General features: G+C 48.5%; 1 protein-coding gene across 1 annotated transcript in view; it reads right to left on the bottom strand.

Moving 5' to 3' along the window:
• Positions 1-21629, bottom strand: part of TTLL9 (tubulin tyrosine ligase like 9) — a 48451-nt gene that overhangs the window by 15654 nt on the left and 11168 nt on the right. Inside the window, exons 3-10 of the mRNA XM_005688368.2 lie at positions 19871-19963; positions 15017-15128; positions 14142-14327; positions 6132-6200; positions 5401-5475; positions 4163-4253; positions 3092-3132; positions 2179-2266 (exon numbers count right to left, since the gene is read on the bottom strand). Of these exons, the coding sequence (XP_005688425.1) occupies positions 2179-2266; positions 3092-3132; positions 4163-4253; positions 5401-5475; positions 6132-6200; positions 14142-14327; positions 15017-15128; positions 19871-19963 (755 nt within the window). The remainder of the gene's footprint in view (positions 1-2178; positions 2267-3091; positions 3133-4162; positions 4254-5400; positions 5476-6131; positions 6201-14141; positions 14328-15016; positions 15129-19870; positions 19964-21629) is intronic.

Below are 21629 nucleotides of genomic sequence, written 5' to 3'. Positions count from 1 at the left end.
ACACAGGATCACAGAAATGCTTTATCATTCATTTCACCATCCCTCTATGGTGGATTAAGCTGTTTCTGCTTGTTTACTATTAGTGTTGAGGTGAATATTTTTTCATTTTGAGTATGTGTATCTGATTTATGTATTTGAATAATTGTGTGTAAGTTATATATATAAAATATATTTATTTACAGTCAGCTAAATAATTTTATATATTAATATTATTATTTTGCAATCCATAGTTGCTTTATTATTTTAAAAGTTGGTATGTAATATCTGAAGCAAATAAGGTAAAATATTAATAACTGCTAAATCTGGATGGTAGATGCATAGATTTCTGTTACAGCCTTTCCTACAGTTTTCTATATAATTTAAATATTTCAATATTTAAAAATTAAAAACAATTAAACAAAGGGATGAAAATTATGTGTATTCACTCACTGTGAAAACAGCAAAGGCTTGTTAAATAGAAACTAGCTGTGGGAGAGTCCTCAATTTAATAAGGCTCTATGGTGCCTAAAGATAAACAAACATTTTAAAATGAGGGCAGGAGGACCAATAATGTGTACTGAGTAGTCACTCTGGGTTAGGCACTGTCTAAATGCTTTACATGTATCGTTTAACTTTATTCATTTTTAGGTTATTTTTCCTTGGCCACATGGCATGTGCGATCTTAGTTCCCTGGAATCAAACCTGCGCCCTCCACAGTGGAAGCATGGAGTCTTAACCACTGGATGACCCAGGGAAGTCCCTCATCTAACCTTAATAAGAAATGAGGTGGCAAAAAAAGAAACTAAAATAAATGCAATGAGTTGCATATGACAAATTCTTGTTAGAATCACAAAGTAAGACCTACTGGAAATGCTGAAGTTGGCTAAACAGAAAGAAACAAATTGTAGATAATACTCAGGAAGGCCTAAGCCCTTCTGACATTCAGAGAATGCAAATGTATTACCTTGGACAGGCACTTAATTGAATGATGAGATTAAGGCAGAGCAATGTGAACTGGCTAAAAGCATTAGCTGGATTGCCCAAGCCAGAAACTTGGCAGCATCACTTGCTACTTCCACCTCTCCCACATGAAGGTAATCTAGTTCTGCTGGTTTATCTCCTAAATATTTATTTCTAGATCATTTACCCCTTTTCCTCTGATGCTCATGTCTAAAAACAATGTTTGCTCTTTTTATTTTGACCAGATAATACACTCACATAGTTCAAAAGTCAAAAGTATAGTATATAAGGAATATCTCCCCCTAACCCCAGACCTGTCCCCTCCCATTCATTTCTCCTCCAAGTCAAATTCTGTTTCTAGTTTCTTGTCTATCCTTCCAGAGATGTCTATGCACAGATAAATATATATACAGAGATATACGTTTTAACATGAATGGGAGCATCCTTTCCACAGAGTTCTACACTTAGTTTTTTTCCAATGAACAATACATCTTGGAGATTATTTCATCAGTACCTAAGGCACCTCCCCCGGTTCCTATTTACCAGCTGGATAGTATTCTGTTGTGTAAATGAGCCATTCATTCAGTTATTTCCTATTATTATTTTTTGCTCTCACAACTAGGCTATGCAGTGGATAATGTTTAAAGTTCTCTTTTCCTATCCTATATTGTGAGTGTACCTGGAGGATAAACTCCCAGAAGGGAATTGCTGGGTCTGTGCATTTGTTTTTGATCGAGATTTGCCAGATTGCAGCCTAAGCAGTTGTACAGTTGACACTCCACCAGCAATGCATATACTCCCCTAGCCTCGCCAATACAGCGTGTTATCAAAATTTTCGTATCTGCCAATTTGGTGGAAAAGGCACTGTATTCAAGTGAATGAGTGAGTTAGTGACTAGGCACATAAAGGGATGTGAACATTTTCCAAAGGGGCTCAACAAGTCCAATCCTATGAATCAAATCAATGTGAAATGATGATCAAGCAAGGATGCTTGGGGTGAGTTGCTATGAGCATAGCAGGACTGTTTCCCTCAGGTCACTGGGGGATCCCCCACCCCCTCAAGACTGTAAGTTCCCTGAGGGAAGGGACCAGGGCTGTTTTGTTCACTGCTGTGAACAAAATGCCCTGATTGGAGTTTGACATCTATGGAATGAATGAGTTATCTCAGGACCAGCCAGAAGACGGGAAGGGCAGGGTGCCTGGAGGATGCTGGGGGCGGGTCGGGGAATCCTAGGATACACTGGTCATCGATGCTGTTCAGTGTGAAGCGGGTGTTGGAGAATCGGGCGAAGCCATCCCGGTATAGCCAGGCCCGCAGTGGGATGTACTATGGGGGAGGTGGGAATGGAGAGAGAGAAAAGGGAAGGAGGATCAGTTCCAGCACTTTCACACCTCCTGGCTTTTGCATCTGCTGTTTCCTCCACCTGAAATGCTCTGCCCATCCTGCAAGAATCTGCTCAAACATCAGCCTTCTCTGATTCGATCCCTGCCTTCCTGGGGGTAAGAGTGGGTATGGAGAGATGCAGAGGGAACAAAATTAATGGGCCTTTCCTCTGCTCCACCACCACATGTGACACCCGCCAGACAGTGAGCTCCAGGAGGGCAGGTCCAGGCCGAGCCTGTCTTAGACACTCCGATATCCTGTGCCCAGCATATTGTACCATGAAGGTTTAAGTGTTTGTTGAGTGCATGGCTGGAGGGAGTACAGCAGCTGTTTGGTAAAGAGAGTCGGGAACTGAATTCCTATTCTGCCACTCACAGCTGTGTGACCTCGAGCAAGTTGCTCAACCTGTCTGATCTATCTCCTTATCTGTAAAATGAAGCAAACAAAAGAACCTACCTCCCTGGTTAATTAGAAGGACTGAAAGAAAGAAAATCTGCTAAATACTGGGCCTGGTACTTAGTAGGTGCTCAATAAATGTTGGCTGTGGTTACCACGGATGACTGAATGAACAGAGAAGGAAGGCAGAGATGATCCAGATCCTGGGGCCTCTGAGATGGCGAAGCTTGGATCCGTTGACCAGCCCCTGGGGTCTCCCAGGCAGGTAAAACCAGACAGCTCACATGGATGCCCCCAGAATGGCTGCCCTGTCCCCTGGGCCAGCTGCCCCGCCCCCACCCCTGGAGGAGAGCACCTGTCTTGGTCACTCACCGACATCACCAGCACGTAGACACGCAGGTCAAACTTGCGGCCTGTCAAGCAAGGGGAGGATGAATTGGCATAACAAATACCGATGGTGTATCCAGCACTGAGCTAGGTTTGGGGGAGATGGCAGCGGACAGGCCGATGTGAATCCCCATAAAACCACAGGAGGTGCCACGTGCCTGCCTAGCCCAGAGTCGGCAGGGCCTTCAGGCAGGAGGCGCTGCCTGAACAGAGTTTCAGAGGGGACAAAGGGGGCTTGGTCCAAGGGCAGAGTGCCATGAGATGAGGTCAGTGAGGTCAGCAGGGGCCAGGTCGTGTGCAGTTTTGGGGTCTTGTTGCAGCAACCATGGGAAGCCACTGAGGGGTGACTGTGTTTGGAACAGAGCAAAGGGGACCAGAGCCGTGGGCATCAGTGAGGAAGGAGAGGTCAGCGGCCAGAACTGGGTTTGGACTTGGCCAGCCAGGTTCAAGAGCTGCGTGGAGGCTTGATGAAGAACCAGATGTGGGAGGAGAAGAGAGGGACGTTTCCAGAATAGTCTCCACTTTCTGGCTTGGTCGGGGGAGGACAGTTCTGTCCCCAGGTAGGGAGGCTGAGGGGTGAGCCAGATGGTAAGGGGAGGACAAGGCTGGATTTTAGTCTTGTTGGGTTCGAGCTGCAGAGAGAAGCTTGCAAGGGGATGTCACAGACTGTGGGACATCAGGGTCTGTGGTGCGGGGCAAGGTCTGAGCCGGAGACAGAAATCTGGGAGTCACGGGATCTGCGTGGTGATTAAAGTCATGAAGAGGATGGGGGTCACTGGGGGAGGGAGGGGCGGAGGAGAGACCCACAGAAGTCCCCGAGGAAGGACAATGCCTGAGGAAGTGAGAGGAGGCAAGTGATATTAATGCTATTCCACGGGGCCCCTTCAGAGCACTGGCCCCTCTTGGTCAAGACCCTGCAGGATGGGGCTCCATCTTTGCATCCCATCATGCCTGGCGGCAGGCTGAGCCCATGACTGGCTGCTGATCCAGGCTTGTTGACTGACTAATCGACCAACCATCCTGTAGAAGGGCAGGGAGCAGAGACGGCCATCTCACCTCCTATCAAGTAGGGATTTTCGATGTAACGCTGAGCTACATAGTTCTCCACAGGAATTTCATCTTTCTGGTCTTCAGAACTTCTTGTGTCCTAGTTGTAACAATAATTGTTATTAACATTTTTGGGGGGGAGCATTTCCTGTGTAAGAGGCATTGTGTTAGGCACTCTACTTTGGGTATATGGTCTGATCCTTAAATCAACCCTGTCAGGAAAGTACTAATGTTATCACCATTTTACAGATGAGAAACTGAAGCACAGAGTGGGGAGTGACTTGCCCAAGGTCACACAGCTGATGGGTGGTACAGCTGGGAAGTAGTCTCACACAGGCTGGGCCCAGAGCCTGGGCATTTAACATCCAAATCTGTGCTGTCCAATAAGGCAGCTACCAGTCACATGTGGCTATGTACATTTATATTTAAATTGGTTAAAAGGAAATGATATTACATGTGACTGTATGGATGAAACTTGGAGGCATCATGCTAAGTGAAATAAGCCAGACCTAAAAGGACAAATCCTGTCTGATTCCACTTATACAAGGTGAGAGTAGTGAAATTCTTAGAGATAGAAAGTAAGAAGGTGGCTCTCAGGGGTTGGGGGCGGCGGGGCAGAAGGGAGTTAGTGTTTAATGGGTACAAGTTTCAGCTGGGGGAAGATGAAAAAGTTCCAGAAATGGAACACAGTTTGCACAAACCTATGAATGAACTTAATGCCATTGAATTGCACACTTAAATAAGGTTAAACTGAAAACTTTTATGTGTATTTTACCATAGTCAAAGAGGAAACAAGTTAAAAGTCCAGCCTTTCAAGTTGCCCTAGCCTCATTTCCATTGTCTGGATATTAACATGTCACTAGTGGTCAGGACATCAGAGAGCACAAGTGTGCACCATTACCCCCCCCCGGAGAAAGTCCCATTGATGGTGTTGCTGGAGTACCACCCGGGCCTCCAAGGACATTCCTCTCCCTTCTCTTCCTGCTGACTCTTTGCAGCCAACCCAATTCAGGCCTTTTTACCTCACCATCTACAAAGCCCTTTCCCATCCATCGTCTCCCCATCACTGTAACCTTGTGAAAAAACCGAGGCCCCAGGGCAAATGTCACATGCTTGGTGAGGTCATCTGGGCCCAAGGGCAGAATTGTCTACACCTACCATCACCCCCACCCTGAAGATTTGCTTCTCCATCAAAGCAGCCAGTTCTTCTCTTTCTGGGGTCCTGGGCCACCCCCACCTATACTCACATGGCTGCCAGAGGGGTTGACAGTGTTTCGGGCCGGCTGGGCCTCCAGGCTGGTGAGCTTCTTCCCAGCGGTGCCCTGACAGTTTCATGAGAGGAACAGGGACACACAGTGAGGAGAGGCAGTTCATTTGTTATGCCCCTGCTGCGAGCCTGCCAGCACAGTAGATGCAGGTTGTGACCTCCTGCTCCTGTCACCCAGCCTGCACCATTACCATCTTTCAGGTTCAGAGGGGTTCAGCACTTTCCCCAAGACCACAGAGCTGCTGAATGCTGGAGACAGGGTTGGGGCCAGCATTTCTATTATACAGATTCCTGCACCAAGACAGGCTTGGGTTGGGGGGCAGGGAGAGGGCTGCTTCAGGTTTAGTCCAGGAGCCGGAGGAAGAATTAGCCAAGCTCCCCCAGCCAGATGAGTCAGAGGCCCAGGGAAAGAGCATACTGTTCTCTTAGACACACTAACTCATCGTATCTTCAGCGGGTACTATTACTATCCTGATTTATTGGGGGCACCAAGAAGTGAAATAACTTGCCCAAGCTCACACAGCTAGGAAGTGGTAAGGTCAGGATTTGAACCCAGGCAATTTGGCTCCAGAGACCCTGCACCTATGGGCAGGCCTGTGGGCAGAGCTCCTTTGCCAGCCTTCTGAGCATTGAGGGTAAGGAGGAGGGGCCCCTGATCCCTGCAGGGGGGAAAAGGAGGGTGTGGGGAGGAAGGGGGAGAGGCAAGCTCACCTTCTTCCAGTCCATGATGTCCTTCAGCCTCCGGAAGAGGAAGATGCCCTTCCCCTGTGACCGGGCTACCTGAGGTGGGGGGTGAGGGCAGAAAGATTGGCTCTTAGCTCCATGTGGTTCCCTGTGGGCCCCTGGACCTGGGGCCCTTCCCCAGCACTTCTCTGTCTTCAACTCCCTTGTGGGCCTCCCAGCTGTCCCCAGAGATTGGCCCAGTGCAGCCTTGAAGGGGTTGGGACAGAGAAGGTGTTAAGCCTGGCAGGAGGGAGGGAGGGAAGTAGGGAGGAAAGTGAGAGACTTGGTTCACAAAGGCACACACTTGCATGAATAATACAAAGGAGCAGACAATTAAAAAGCCATTTCTAACAGTCCTGGGAACATATCATCCAATTCTTTTTTTGGAAATCAATTTGCCTTCCTAATTAGATTTTGCTTCAGCTAATACTGAAGTCAGTCTGCCTTTACTGAATCCCAGCATAGATAACTCGAAGCTTCAGAGTCTCAGGGTTGGGAGGATCTTTAATATCATGCAGAGCAGGAGGCACCAAAGACATTGCCCTCTCTGTGACATCCCTCCACAGGTCACCTGCCTGACCTTGCACATTCACAAGGCCAGGGAGCTCACTACCCTCCCCCACCCCTAGATAGCCCATTCCATGGCAGGATAGCTCTATTAAGCAGTCATCCAAAAGGTACGGATTGGGTGTGCTTGGCTTTATGCTATAGCCATAACCTAGACCTCATGGACTTTCACAGCTTAATTTGTGTTGGGCTAAAAATCTGTCTGCCTGGTACTGGCCTCAAGGGCCTCCTAGAACAAATCTGACTCCTAGACCCCAGAACAGCCCTTTTTAATTATTTGCAGCCACTGAGCAGGTGACCCAGAGTCATTTTTCTCCAGCATAAATGCACTCAGCCTGTGCAAATTCTCATTTTGCTCTCATCTTCTTGGAGCATGGCCCAGCTGGTTGAAGAGAAGCTCCTTATACAATGTGAGAGGGACAGAGCTGTCACTGGCATGCCTGTTCCAGAAGATGTCCTCCTAAGGGAAGAATCCTAAAGAGTGGAGAATAAACTTCCTGCATGGTGATTTACCAGGGTGGTTGAGACTGGAAATCATCTAATATCTAGCCTGCCGGACTGTCATTTTCAAAAGCAATCATGATATTCCCAGTCCCATATGTCTTCCACAACCTTATTACCCTCCACCTTCCGTCAAGAGCAGAAATAGCTGTCCCTTCTCCTTGAATCTCTGTGAGCCTATAGGACTGTTTCAGCTATTTTTGTGTACAGCAGAAGCAATCCTGTGTGAGTTCCAATACAGGGTCATAAAACGCAGCACAGCTTCCACACGCTTTCTCTTGGAGGATGGTCACTCTGGGAGCCCAGCCACCATGCTGTGAGGAAGCTCAGGGCACATGGAGAGGCCCATGTGAAGGGCAACTGAGTCTTCCAGCCCTCAGCCCTGGCTGAGCTCCCGGCCAGCAGCCAGTACCAACTTGCCAGCAGAGCTAGTGAGCCAGCTTGGCAGTAAATTCTCCAGCCCTCAGTAAAGCTGCCTTGATAAATGCTGGAGCAGCCACAAGCCCAGCTTGGAGACTCGTGAGCTACATCAGAGATGACTGTTGTTTCAAGCCTCTGAGTTTGGAATGAAGCAACGGAAACCAAAATTTAGGGGAACAGTTCCTAACAGTGATAATGTTAGCAGCTAATATTTCTCAGTGATGAACCAGGCACACAGATTTCACACTCATGTCCTCATTAAAGGGTTTCAAAAAACTTGTATGTAGGCAATATCCCCATTTTGCAGCCAAGGAAACCAAGGAACAGAGAGGCCAACCCTTCTGCTCAAAGTTGCCTAGCTTGTAGGTGACAAATCCAGGCTGGTTAAATCTGTGTTTCACAAGCCTAGAGCTCACTCAGCTCCTGCAAAATGTGAGGGAGTATGCAGAATTCTAGTTAAGGCTATGATTTTCCCTGTGGTCATGTATGGATGTGAGAGCTGGACTGTGAAGAAGGCTGAGCGCCGAAGAATTGATGCTTTTGAACTGTGGTGTTGGAGAAGACTTGAGAGTCACTTGGACTGCGGGAAGATCTAACCAGTCCGTTCTGAAGGAGATCAACCCTGGGATTTCTTTGGAGGGAATGATGCTAAAGCTGAAGCTCCAGTACTTTGGCCACCTCATGCGAAGAGTTGACTCATTGGAAAAGACTCTGATGCTGGGAGGGATTAGGGGCAGGAGGAAAAGGGGACGACCGAGGATGAAATGGCTGGATAGCATCACGGACTCGATGGACGTGAGTCTGGGTGAACTCCGGGAGATGGTGATGGACAGGGAGACCTGGCATGCTGCGATTCATGGGGTCGCAAAGAGTCGGACACGACTGAGCGACTGAACTGAACTGAACTGATGCAGAATTAGGCGATAAACACGGTGTCACTTCTGGGAGCATCAGTGTTACCTGATGAATCAGGAAGAAAATATTTTTATAGTATTTTTATTTAAAGATATGTTATTGATTGGGCTTCCCTTGTGGCTCAGTTGGTAAAAAATCCACCTGCAATGTGGGAGACCTGGGTTCAACCCCTAGGTTGGGAAGATCCCCTGGAGAAGGGAAAGGCTACCCACTCCAGTATTCTGGCCTGGAGAATCCCATGAACTCTGGAGTCCATAGGGGTCACAAAGAGTTGGACATGACTGAATGACTTTCACTTTCACTTTCATGTTATTGACTGAAAAACAGTACAAGTGGAATATTAAAATGAACCTAGTTTGATTTTGTATCATCTGCAGCCAGTCATAGCCCTTCACCCCCTCCCTCCCCCTGCCATGCCCCTGGGGGCCATTCATCAGGGGTCATATTCAGTGGGTGTTGCAGATGTGGTTGGTGGTCTCCCCAGCAACCATTCTCTTTCCTTGCCAATGGAACCCCATTTGGGTCTCCTCTTCCCTGTGGCCCCACCCTATGAGGAGGTCTGAGCTCTCAGAGTGGTTCTACGCCCCTGCCATGTGATTGGTTCCGGTGTGAGCTGGCAGGATGCCAGGGGAAGTCTGCTGCGGTGACTTCTGGGAATTTGTGTCTTCCTCTAAAGGCCACAAAACCAGGGTATTCCCTTACTCCCATGGGCAGGTGGAGATGTGAGGGGGTGAGTTAGGGCTGCAGCAGCCTTGTTGTGACTGAGAGCCCACTGAACTGGGAGTAGATGATAACGTAGAACAGCCTAATGAACCACCCCTGGATTCGACTTTCCATCATCAAAGGAAATTCCCTGGGGTCTGTAAATTTGAATGAGGAAAAGGTTTCATCTTTATTTTCATTAACCCATGACCAGATTTTCATGTTTCCTTCCGTTATAAATGCAGGCATGAAATCCTAACGGTGTTAGCCAGGCCTGTGACTTGGGTCTCAAAAGAAATCACAGTTATTTTCATATCGCGTTACAACCGTCTCCAAATACTGTTTATACTCGTTACAACCTTGAAATTATGGTAACGATTGGGCCTGCTGCTAAACTCTCTTTAATTGTTAATGGACAGCACATAAACTCCTGCAGCATGAGGAATGTGTTAATAGTTTGTGGCTGCCCGGTGAGAAGTGCCCACAGGACTCTGACTGCAGTGCTGCAGTGAAGCCCAGCCCTGCTGGCCAGGCCAGCGATGAGGATGCAGGGACATGAAGGCTGGCCCACTCCTGGGACACAGGGGACTTCTGACAACAAACTGGGCTTGAGGCCTCGCTGAGCTCCCCTCAGGCCACCTTTCCTTCACTCTCTCCCTCACTGGGGTCAGACGTGGTGGTGTATCAGCACCCCTGGCCTCTCCTGGCTCCCTCCCCCTTGTCCCACAGGCCACACTCTGGCCTGTTGAATCTTGTCTTGGCGTCTATTTCTCAGAGGACCCAGACTAACACAATTGGTAGCTGTTTTACAACATAGTTGCTTTCTTTTACAGTCAGACACACACTCTATGCCAGGCTTCTAAAAACCCTGTTCTGTGATGGGGTCCACACATTTCATCAGATGCCAAAGAGACACAAGCGTGAGAACAGTTCAGAACCCTTGCCTCCTTGTCTGAGCTTCTGTGAGTTGGTTGTTTTCTGTTACCTGCCATCCCAAACAACCCAACTCTTGGGAGAGTTCAGTGAAAAAGTGTGAGAAGCACTGGCTGGGGTAAACCCACATAAGAAAATGTTAAAACTCAATTTTTACCATCCCGTAGTTTGGACAGAGGCCCCCAAAGCCCAGAAGAGCCCAGTGGTTGCCCCAGATGCTCACAGCCCTTAGTGAAGTGTCAGACCACTAAGTCTCTCTGTGGACGCACTAACAGACAGGGCCCTGAGTGCTAGCATCTGCCCTCCCAGCCACACAAGGGAGGCTGAAGGAGCAAGCATGGTTCCCATGAGCTGGGTCCTGTTCATTTCCTTGTTAATCCAGAGGGCGTGGGCTGGTGGGAGAGAGAGAACGCCTAGGTGGAAAAAAGTTTGGATTGAGGTGATTTATACACTAGACTGATGGGATGGGAAGACAGATCCCTGTATGTGTGCACTGAGTCATGTCCAATTCTTTGCGACTCCATGGACTGTAGCCCACCAGCCTCCTCTGTCCATGGGATTCTCCAGGTAAGAATACTGGAGTGGGTTGCCATGCCCTCCTCCAGGGGATCTTCCCAACCCAGGGATCAAACCCACATCTCTTGTGTCTCCTGCATTGGCAGGTGGATGTAGTAGGGTGACATGAAGGGGATGACACTGTCTGCTCCCTTTTGACTCAGTTCAACCTTCTCCTTCCAAGCCTGCGCTGCCCCCACTGAAGAGGAAGATGAAGGCTCGCAGGCCCCAGGGAACCATGCACAGGAGACACTGGAGGGAAAGGCAGGCTGGTCGCTGTCCCAACTGGCCTGGCCACAGCAACAATGTGAAAAATCTGGTATGTGAGTGGATGACAACTGGCTGGGTCACAAAGGCAGGCCTTGTGAGAATAGAGGGAAGGGATTCAAGGGGCTTTCTCCCTCTAATTTCCAAATTTAGGGCAGTGTCCTATTTTTTAACATTCCTCCACACCAAAAGGATCCAAACAACAGGATCCCAGAACTAATGATCTGGCCCACTGGTTCTCAGACTGTGGCACTCAGACCAGTAGCACCCTTGTAACCCAGTGTGATGGTTAATTTCATGTGTCAACTTGGCTGGGCAATGCTGCCCAGTTGTTCGGTCAAATGTTTGTCTAGATGCTGCTAAGAATACATTTTTTAGATGTGATTAATATCTACAATCAGTAGACTTTAAGTACGGAATATCATTCTGGATTATGTGGGTGAGCTTCACTCATTCAGATGAGAACTTAAGAGCAAAACCCGAGGGTTCTGGAAAAAGAACAATTTTGCTGCAAGACTGTAACAGAGAAGTCCTGCCTGAGCTTTCTGTCGCCACAGTTTAAACTTACCAGCCCCCACAATATCACATGAACTAATTCCTTATACACACACACATACACACACACACACACACACCCTAATAGTTTTATTTCCTTGGTGAGTCCTAACTGCCCCATTTGGGAATTTGTTAGGAATGCAGATTCTCAGGCCCCACACCAGGCCTAACTGAATCCAGTAGAGTGGGTGCTTCAATCAACTCTCCAGAGGATCCTCACATGTGAGAATTACTTCTCTACAGTCTCATTACTCAAAGTGTTGTCTGTGAACCAGCCCCAGTGGCATCACCATGAGTGGTTAACAATGCAGATTCTGAAGTCTCATCCAGACCTGCTGAGAGGGGCTCTGCACTTTAACCAGATCCCCAAGGATTTGTGAGCACATCCAAATTTGGGAAGCATGGACCCAGTGCTCCCCAGGGGCAGGGGGAAGAAATGGTGTTGCCTGGACTCTGTGAAATAGCAATAAAAATGGCCAATTATTGGGCACCTAAGTGCGAAGCACTTTATACAGCTTATACAATTCATGTTTACAACCCATGTAACTTCAATGAAATATCTCATAACCCTGTAAGGCAGGTGTGTCAATTAAGGCCATTTTACAGATGAGGAAATGGACTGAGAGGGGTTGGGTCACCTGCTCAGGGTCACACAGCTAGTAAGTGGTGGCTCAGAATTAGAACCCAGGCTTCTGACTAGAAGCACCCACTCTCCACGCCCCACACCCTAGACAGGGAGCCTCAGCGATTCAGGAGAGAGGACACACACACACACACACATGCACGCACACACAAACATAAGCCAAGATTCCTCCTCTTAATTACAGCTGTCGTTGTGTCTGCTGCTAACAAAGGCCGGGGGCTGGGAAAGGAATCAACTTAATGTGCAGTTGCTTGTTCCCAATTAGCACAAATTACCATGTGTCTGAGAAGATAATATTGGGACCTGGGATCCGCCCCAGTGGGTTGCAGTGTTCCTCTGCTTAACACCCTTCCAAGCCCTTCTCGCTGGCCTTCCCTTCTCCCAGGGAGGGGGATGAGCCTTCCAGCCACATATCAAGAGGCCTGAGTAAATCCTGGCTCAGTTCCCTTTGGGAGCATCCATTGTTTTTTGTCAGTCTCCCCCTCCATTCACATGTGTGTACCTGTGTCGCTTCAGTCACATCCGGCTCTTTGTGACCCCATGGGCTGTAGCCCTCCAGGCTCCTCTGTCCACGGGATTCTCCAGGCAAGAGTACTGGAGTGAGTCGCCGTGCCCTCCTCCAGGGGACCTTCCCGACCAGGGATGGAACCTGTGTCTCCCGCACTGGCAGGCGGGTTCTTTACCACTAGTGCTGTGTGCCTGTGATATTAGCTAAATCTGTGTCAGCCAACACTAGCCTGTCCTCAGCCACAAGGAGGACTGCCCCCTCCCTGCCCTACCCCCAGCTCCTTTCCTGGGGCCCAGCATGTTCCTAAATCCAGAAAATATTGAGGGGCTCTGATAATGCCATTCAGGGCTATGGTGGCATCGTTTTGAGAGCCCAGCCCTGGCACGACGAAGGGCTGAAGGGTTGACAGGAGCTCTGGCGCACTTGCCCTCCTCTCAGTTTCTTGATCCCCCCAAGGACTCCCTCCAGATGCAAGGCCTTTGTGCTTGCAGTTCCCTCCTCTTGCACTGCTCCTACTGCCGCCCTTCTCCAGGCTGACTCCTCTGTATGCTTCAGACCAAAGCTCAATTCTTTTCCTTTAAATTTGTTTCCTTTTGTTTTTGAGTACTAATTCTTACAACAACAACAACAACTATCATTCAGTGAGGGCCTAAGATATGCTGTAGTTTTGTTAACCCATTTAGTCACACAACAACGTTATGCAATCGATAGGGGCTATAGTGATTCTCACTTTCCAGATGGGGAAACCAGGACACGGAGAAGTTAAGTAATCTGCCTGAGGTCACACAGCTAGCAGGTGGCACAGCTAATATTTGAACTAAAGGGTTTGGCCTCAGAGCCCAATCTCTCACTTCTTCAGAGAAGCCTGCTGAAGGGCTGGAGGCTGGCTCCATTCTCCTGATCAACACTTGCCACAGCTGTAACCACACATGTGTCCTCTACCTGAGAGCTATCTCCCCACCACCCAGTTCTGTGCCTGGCACATGGCAGGTGCTCAAAGAGCATGTGTGGGATGCCTGAATAAACAGGTCTCAGGCTCCTCATCTTTAAAACAGGGCAGATAATACCTCCTCCGAAGGGCCATTATGAGAACCCCAGACAACGCAAGCAAAGCCCTTCTCATGGCCTGGCCGTTGTTTTCATTCAAATCAGAACGCGATTTCTCTGGGTTCCCTGCCTTGGGGTCCTAAGGCTCACCTGTTTATCTAGTGAACATTTGTTGAGCATCTACTATACATTTACTGTGTACCAGCAGTCACAGGTGCTGAGTCCACAGACTGCAGAGAGGAGATGTAGTCAGCCCTCAGCACTCAGATGGTGCATCTAAGGCTGAATTCCCAGGCAGAGTCCTGTCCAGACTTGTGCCAATGAAGGAGCCCTGCTCGAGTGCCTGGGATGCCCCGACCCCCGGGCCTCAGCACTGGGCACTCACAGGCTTCATGATCCAGGTGATGCCTGGGTTTTTGCGAAACTCCTCCACAAACAGGTGATACTCGCAGGGCATCTCAAAGGTTTTGGGGAAGAAGTCGCACTTGGCTGCCTCCAGCTTTCCTGCCTCACGCTCCAGTTGTTTCCGGAACCGCTTCAGGTTCTTCACCATGTAGTTCTTGCGGGTGAGCTGGGCAGCAAGATTGGCAAGCAGGTCACTGGCGCTCATGCTCACTGCCCTGTCCACCTCCCAACCCCAGCATCCCACCAACTGCGGCCCTCAGCAGACCCATTCTCTGCAAGGCAAGGAGAACAACAAGAGCGACTTTGACTGAGAGTCTGCCAGTCTATAAAGATCCTGACTAAGCAGTCAGGGAAACTGAAGGTCAGAAAGGCTGGATAGCTCAGAGCTATCCAGATAACAGGCAGCACAGGCAGGGTTTGACCTGCGCCTGACTCCAAAGTTCTTGTTCTAACTGCTAAGCTAAACTAACCTTTTCAAATCTCCCACCTTTGTTCCCCCACTCCCGCCCGTCCTATCTTTGTGGTCTTGTTCCTCCCAATTCTTCCTTCCCATCTCTAGACTCCAAACAGCTCAACATGCCTCATCCTGAAATCACACAATCCCTCAAGCATCCTGCTTGCTCCTCCCTTGCACCGGAGGCCAGCTAGCCCATGACCCCAAGCCCCTCCCCAAGGCAGTCTGTTCCTCAGGTCTGAGATCCCTGCTGCCTCACACTAGCTCATCATGGATCGGCTGCACATTCCCCACACCTGGCATGTAGCCCCAATTCCCTTATACTTCTCCATGCTCATCCCTGTGTCCCCAGCCAGCCGCTGCTCACTGCCATGCCCAGCCTCCAAGCCCACTCGGCTCACCTCGTAGTGGTTCCGGAAGTGACTGATCCGCACGTGCTCGCCCATGTAGGTATGGTCAAAGTTCTCCCGAAGCCAGCTGACATCACACCAGTAGAAATCCCACTCCCCTTCGCTGGAGGCGGGGGTGGGACAGAAGTTAGGACTGAGGACCTCAGCACTGCAGGGGGTCTAGGGTGGGATCTGGGGCCTGGGGAGGCGCAGCTGAGGAGTGAGCAGCTGTGTGCCCTTCGGGAGTCTCAAGGAGGTGGCTTTGGGCTGCCGCTGCCCACCGTGTACTTGGTGAGGCCTGTGAAAACTACAGGCCTGTGAGAGTGAAAACTACAGAAATGTTCCTACAAAAATCCAGGCTGCTGGCTTCCTTTGAACAATCAGCAGATCTCAGATCTGGCCATACTGAGCCCAGATGCCTCTCTCCCCCAGCACTCATCACCATAGAGAGGACACACCCTCTCCAGATCACAGTCCCCACTATGCTACATGGTCCACGACAACCTGCCAACTTCACCTGCTCGTGTTAACTGCTGGGCTCCTAGAAGCATCCACATAGCCACCTCTGAATCCACATTACCAAGCAGTGGAATTAGATCACATTTGTAAGCCCTTCCCAGTTCAAAAAGCTTTCCTCTCACTGACTCCTCAAAGCAGCCCCCAGAGTGCTGTGATTATGCCCAGAGCCCTAAGATGGGGGGACAGTCTTGCTCACTGAGGACACGGCAGCCTCAGGATTCACACCCAAGCCTGCCTGCCTCCAAATTCTGACCCATTCCTCACCACCATGCCAGAAAGGGGGACAGGAAACTAGACAGAGCTACCGAATTCACGTAGCAGAGCGGGGTACACAGAGGAGATGCCTGAAAAACGCATGAGTGACAAGAAATAAAATACCACGGTCACTTTCAACTTTTTTAGTGAAAAATTAGATATAATCAGAGCCCCATGTATATCCCTGCTTGATTGTACCTCTTATTCTCTTGTCTCAAAGGAAGCCATTAGTCTGAACTTGGAATCATATCTATGAGTGTCTTTATAGTTTTACTATAGATATATGTGTATATTCATACATGGCACGTGGCATTGTTTGCACATGCCATGTATGAATACACAAATATATACACAGTAAATGTATATGTACATATTAGTTTCCGTTATTATGTCCATTTTAAAGACGAAGAAACTGAGGCACAGAGAGGTTAAGAAACTAAGCTATTAAGTGGCAGAGCAGGATTGGAACTCAGGCCATCACGCTCCAGAGTCCAAACTCTGGATAGAACCACTCTTGTCTATTTCCTTTGACAACGTGCTTCCCTTTGTTTCTTACCAATCTTTTGTTTTGGGTGAATGAATCGTGGATGAATGAATGAATAATGCATTATTCATTCATTCATCTCACAGACAAGTGTTGAGGTTGTCTTGGTGTCGGAGACGATGTTGGGTGCAAGGATATAGGGGGAACAAAAACACCTGGCCAGGTGGTGCATACAGTCCTGTGGGAAAGATAAATAAACAAGGAGACAAACACGCAAATCTATGAGACATTTCACGAGTAATCCAGTTGGAGGCCATGAGGCAGGGCAGTTGAGGAGCCTATGTTAGGTGGAGGCCACCCTGTAGAGCTGATATGTCAACTTATATCTGAAGAGTAAGGAGGGACAGCCAGATCAAGGGCAGTGGGGAGAGGGTTCCAGGATATAGAAGAGCAGGAACTGAGGTCCTGACGTTGGAAAAGGCTCATTCAAGGTTATGAAGAAAAGCCAGAGTGGAGGGACAGAGGTCAGGGATGACACTATAAGTGGAATAGGGCCTAACAAGCAGGGCCTTGTATACCTTGGTGTGGATTTTAGATCCTTTTCTAATCCTAAAAGTTTGTTCATTTGTATACCATCTTCATGTTTATCATAGTCAAGTTGTTCTTCCATTCCCGGGGAAGTCATTAAACTGCTCAACAAGGCCAAGAGGGACTGAGGTCCTTCTACCTCCCCATTCTACCATCCTCAGCATGTCTTCATGCCCATCATCTCAGGGTCACAGGATGGTTGCTGCTGTTCCCGGCATCCTGGCCACTTTCTCTGCGGGAAGCAAGGGAAGGGACAGCTCTGGCCACATTTGTTCCAAACTCTGACCTAACAGGCTTGTGGTCTGAACTGGGGCCTCATTCTGTCCGGAAATACCAGACTCCAGCTTAGGTCCTAAGGACAAGGCCTCACATTCACTGAGCCATGTCTGGTGTAAACACCCTGGCCTCTGGCCCTTGATTTGAGGACTCTTGAGGCTATCGGGGATCAGCCAGGAAACAACCTGTTTCATGGGCTCACACAGCATCAGCACCAGACAAACCCTCAGACCTTGTCCCACTTGACCATGGAACAAGGCTGAGGAGGAACAGGGGGCAGCCTGAGGCACATGGAAGGTCAGGACAGTGCCTTTTCCTACACACTTCCCTTGCCTCATTCTCCACTACATCCAGTCCTTCAGGATCCAGGGAAGGAAAGTTCATTCCAAGATAAGTGTGTTACATGAGAGAACCAAGAAGGAAAATCCACAGCTGGAAAATCCCTGTAGCTGCCATCATTACCACCATCACTATCATCACCATCATCACCACCATCACCATCATCACCACCATCACTATTATCACTATCATCACCACCATCACTATCATGACACCATCATCACCATCATCACCATCACCACCATCATCACCACCATCACTATCATGACACCATCATCACCACCATCACCATTATCACCACCATCACTATCATGACACCATCACCACCATCACTATCATGACACCACCATCACCACCATCACTATCATGACACCACCATCACTATCATGACACCGTCATCACCACCATCACTATTATCACCACCATTATCACCATCACTATCATGACACCATCACCACCACCACCACCATTACCACCACCATCACCACCATCACCATCATCACCACCATCACCACCATCACCATCATCACCACCACCATACCCACCATCACCACCATCACCATTATCACCACCATCACCACCATCACCATTATCACCACCATTACCACCATCACTATCATCACCATCACTACCACCATCATCACCATCACTATCATGACACCATCATCACCACTGTAACATTCACCCAAAGCACCAAAGAGAGGACTCTGCCATCTTGGATTACCCACACCACAGCTTGCCATCAACAGCCAATTTCTAAATTTTTTGTGGGGTGATTTAGTCAAAATCTGTCTCCCCTACTAGACTCCAGCACCAGGAAGTAGGAACCATGCTGCTACTGCTACTGCTGCTAAGTCGCTTCAGTAGTGTCCGACTCTGTGCGACCCCAGAGACGGCAGCCCATCAGGCTCCCCTGTCCCTGGGATTCTCCAGGCAAGAACACTGGAATGGATTGCCATTTCCTTCTCCAATGCATGAAAGTGAAAAGTGAAAGTGAAGTCACTCAGTCGTGTCCGACTCTTAGCGACCCCATGGACTGCAGCCCACCAGGCTCCTCCGTCCATGGGATTTTCCAGGCAAGAGTACTGGAGTGGGGTGCCATTGCCTTCTCCAAGTAGGAACCATAGATTCACCTATTCACTCATTTGTTTCTTCATTTACCGAGAGGCTGCTAGAACAGGAAGGATGAGCTTGGGATTCTACAGACAGTTAGACTAGATGCAAACCTTAGTTAAAGCCCTTACAAGATGAATGACCTCATGTTTTTTTTCTTAACTCTTTTTGTCCAATTTTTCTCCTCAAGAAAATGGGGATAATAATAGCACCTACTGGAAGATTTGCTGGGATTATTCAAAGAGGTTGTGCATGTTAAGTGCTGAAGAGTGTCCAGCAGGCTTAGCTACTGTTATACAACAAATATTTATTGAGGACCCTGGCAAGGCAGCTGATTGCCCTCAGCCCTCATAGGTATTCTCTCCTTTTCCTACAGTCATAGGATTCTCAACATTTACCTGGGAAAATGTAAGCTTGCACCTTCCAGATTCCCTTGCAGCTAGTTGTGGCCACATGACTAAGTTCTGGCCAGTGAAATGTGAGAGGCTTCTGAGTTGCATCCTTCAAGAGTAGGACATGACTTTTCTTGTCTCCTTCTTACCTCCTGCTGATTGGAATGTGCAGGAGCCTCACCTCAGACCATGAGGCTGAAGGCCTCATTCAAAGAATAGCAGAGTGGAAAGAAGGAAGCAGATGGGTCCCACATTTCCATACCATCTCTGAACCTCCTACATCTGGACTTCAGTGGGAGGGGTAAATAAATTATAGTCAGTCAAAGCCTCTTTTACTTTGTGTGTCTCCTACATGCATTCAAACCTTAACCCTCACTAACATTAGCACCTACTAGGTGCCAGGGGTTGTATGCTTATTCATCTCAGTATCCAGAGGGCTCCATATAGAAGAAGAAATGTAGGTGTAGGGGTCAAAACACTTGTTCAGGGTCACAGAATTAGTAAGAGGCCAGGACCTGCTATCACGGGAGAATTCACCCTGTGGGTCTGTGATGGATGCATAGAGATCAATAGGACACTGGCTGTGGAATAGCCAAATTGCACTGGGCTTGAACCCCACACTGGCACTTACTTTCTGCGTGACCTTAATCAACTAGCTTAATATCTCTGAACATAATCACCTCTTTCTGGATGGTTATGAGGCTTAAATAAGACAGAGATGGCATCAGTAATGCCCTTGACACACTGCGAATGCTAAATAAATATTGGCCCCTGTCATAGCCAAATTGGAACAAATCCCAGAGGCCACCCAGGGGAACTGGGAGAAAAACAAAGGGAGACAAGGACCTGAGAGACAAAGGGAAGGAGAGATGAGGCTGGTGGAGGGGGGCGGAATCTTACTCCTTTACTTCCACCCATCCTGGCCTGTTGCGAAGGACGTCCATGAGAGTATTCATAAGAGTGGTCTTGAACCGGATTGAGGCTCTCTGCTCTCTGCAAGAAAAGGCAACAGAACATTTGCTCAGAATCAACTATTTCCCTAGGATGGGCCAGGGATAGGAAAAAAGGAAGAGGAAGAAATGTTAGTTCCATACCTAGAAATTCCAAAACAGAATTACCAAATTCCAGAATTTAGCATCATAGCATGAAACACTTTAAAAATTCAAATTGAGAATTACAGAATCTTTGAATCATTGAAAAATAATAGCAGTCACTTGCTTCAGTGCTTTCTATGGTTTGGTGGCTTTACACACGCCACTGCTAATTCTTATATTGAATGGTGTGTGCTGCGTGCATGCTCAGTCGCTCAGTCATGTCCGACTCTTTGAGACCCATTGACTGCAGTCCGCCAGGCTCCTCTGTCCATGGAATTCTCCAGGCAAGAATACTGGAGTGGGTGGCCATTTCCTTCTCCAAAGGATCTTCCCAGCTCAGGGACTAAACCAGGCCTCCTATGTCTTTTGCATTGGCAGGCGAGTTCTTTGCCACAGTGGCACCTGGGAAGCATATTAAGTGATAAGTATTTGCAAATCCCCCTTTCTGTTACTCATCTGAGAAGATGGAATGGGTATACTTTTCCCTCTTCCTCCTACCAGGAAAACTACAACCCCAGCACATTAGATATAAATCAAACATAAGACGACACTGAAAGGGGCACAGAAGAAGGCAGACTGACTGGCTGAGGATCTCAGGACCCAGAGAATTGCATGTGGTAAACTCCCCAGGCTATCTTTTTGCCTCATAGGTCCCCGATGTGGAGAGGAAGAAGCTGGCAAGTCTGAAACACCAATGGGCACAGACAAAAAAGCTCCAATAAAAGCCCCTCTCTCCAACCAGGAAAGGAAGACTTAGACAATAACTTCTGTACTCTGGCCAACTCTGTGGCTTAGCAAAGGCTGAATGGGGAATCTAGACTTCCCACCAGGTTGTAACAAGGCATCCAACATCCCCCAAGACACCTGGGTAGGTTGGTGTCAGAGGTCAAAGATGGAGCCGGGACTTTCATCACTAGCAGGTGGTAGTAAGATGCCCACACCTGCTGTGACAGTGGAGACCATGTGCCTGGACTTCCGTCCCCACCTGGCAGTAAGGAGGCACCCCTCTCCCTTGGGCTGACTGTCAACAGAGGCCTGGTAAAGAATCAGGACTTTCACTACCACCCAGTGGTAATGAGGCTGCACCTCCTGTTGTGTTCGAGTAGGTCAGGTGGGGAGCAGGTACATGGTGCTCCCAGCCAGGGTGAAATCAGCAGAGGCCTAGTGGAGCCAGAACTCCCACTCCACCCAGCAGTAAGAAGGAGCCCCCTCTACCCTCAAGTGTCAGTGGAGGCCAAGTGGGGAAACTAGACCACCCTATATGACAATAATGAGGTGGTGCCATACCCCCTTCCCTGGCCAGAGCAGCGTCAGAAAATGTCACCTAAGAGGTTTAAACAAGATCCAGAGTTCTACAACATAATACCCCGAATGTTCAAGATTCAATTGGAACTCACTTGTCACACCAAGAATCAGGAAAATCTCAATGCGGCTAATACCCATGCCAAAGTGGCAGATGTGTTAGAATTATGTGACAAATTTTCTAAAACAACCATCATAAAAATGTTTCAGTGAGTGACTAAGGATGCATTTGAAGAACATATGAGGAACTCAAGAAAAAAATA

The sequence above is a fragment of the Capra hircus genome, chromosome 13, assembly GCF_001704415.2.
Source record: "Capra hircus breed San Clemente chromosome 13, ASM170441v1, whole genome shotgun sequence".
NCBI lineage: Eukaryota > Metazoa > Chordata > Mammalia > Artiodactyla > Bovidae > Capra > Capra hircus.
The sequence above is the reverse complement of the archived record's forward strand: the minus strand, read 5'-3'. Positions and strand labels throughout refer to the sequence as shown.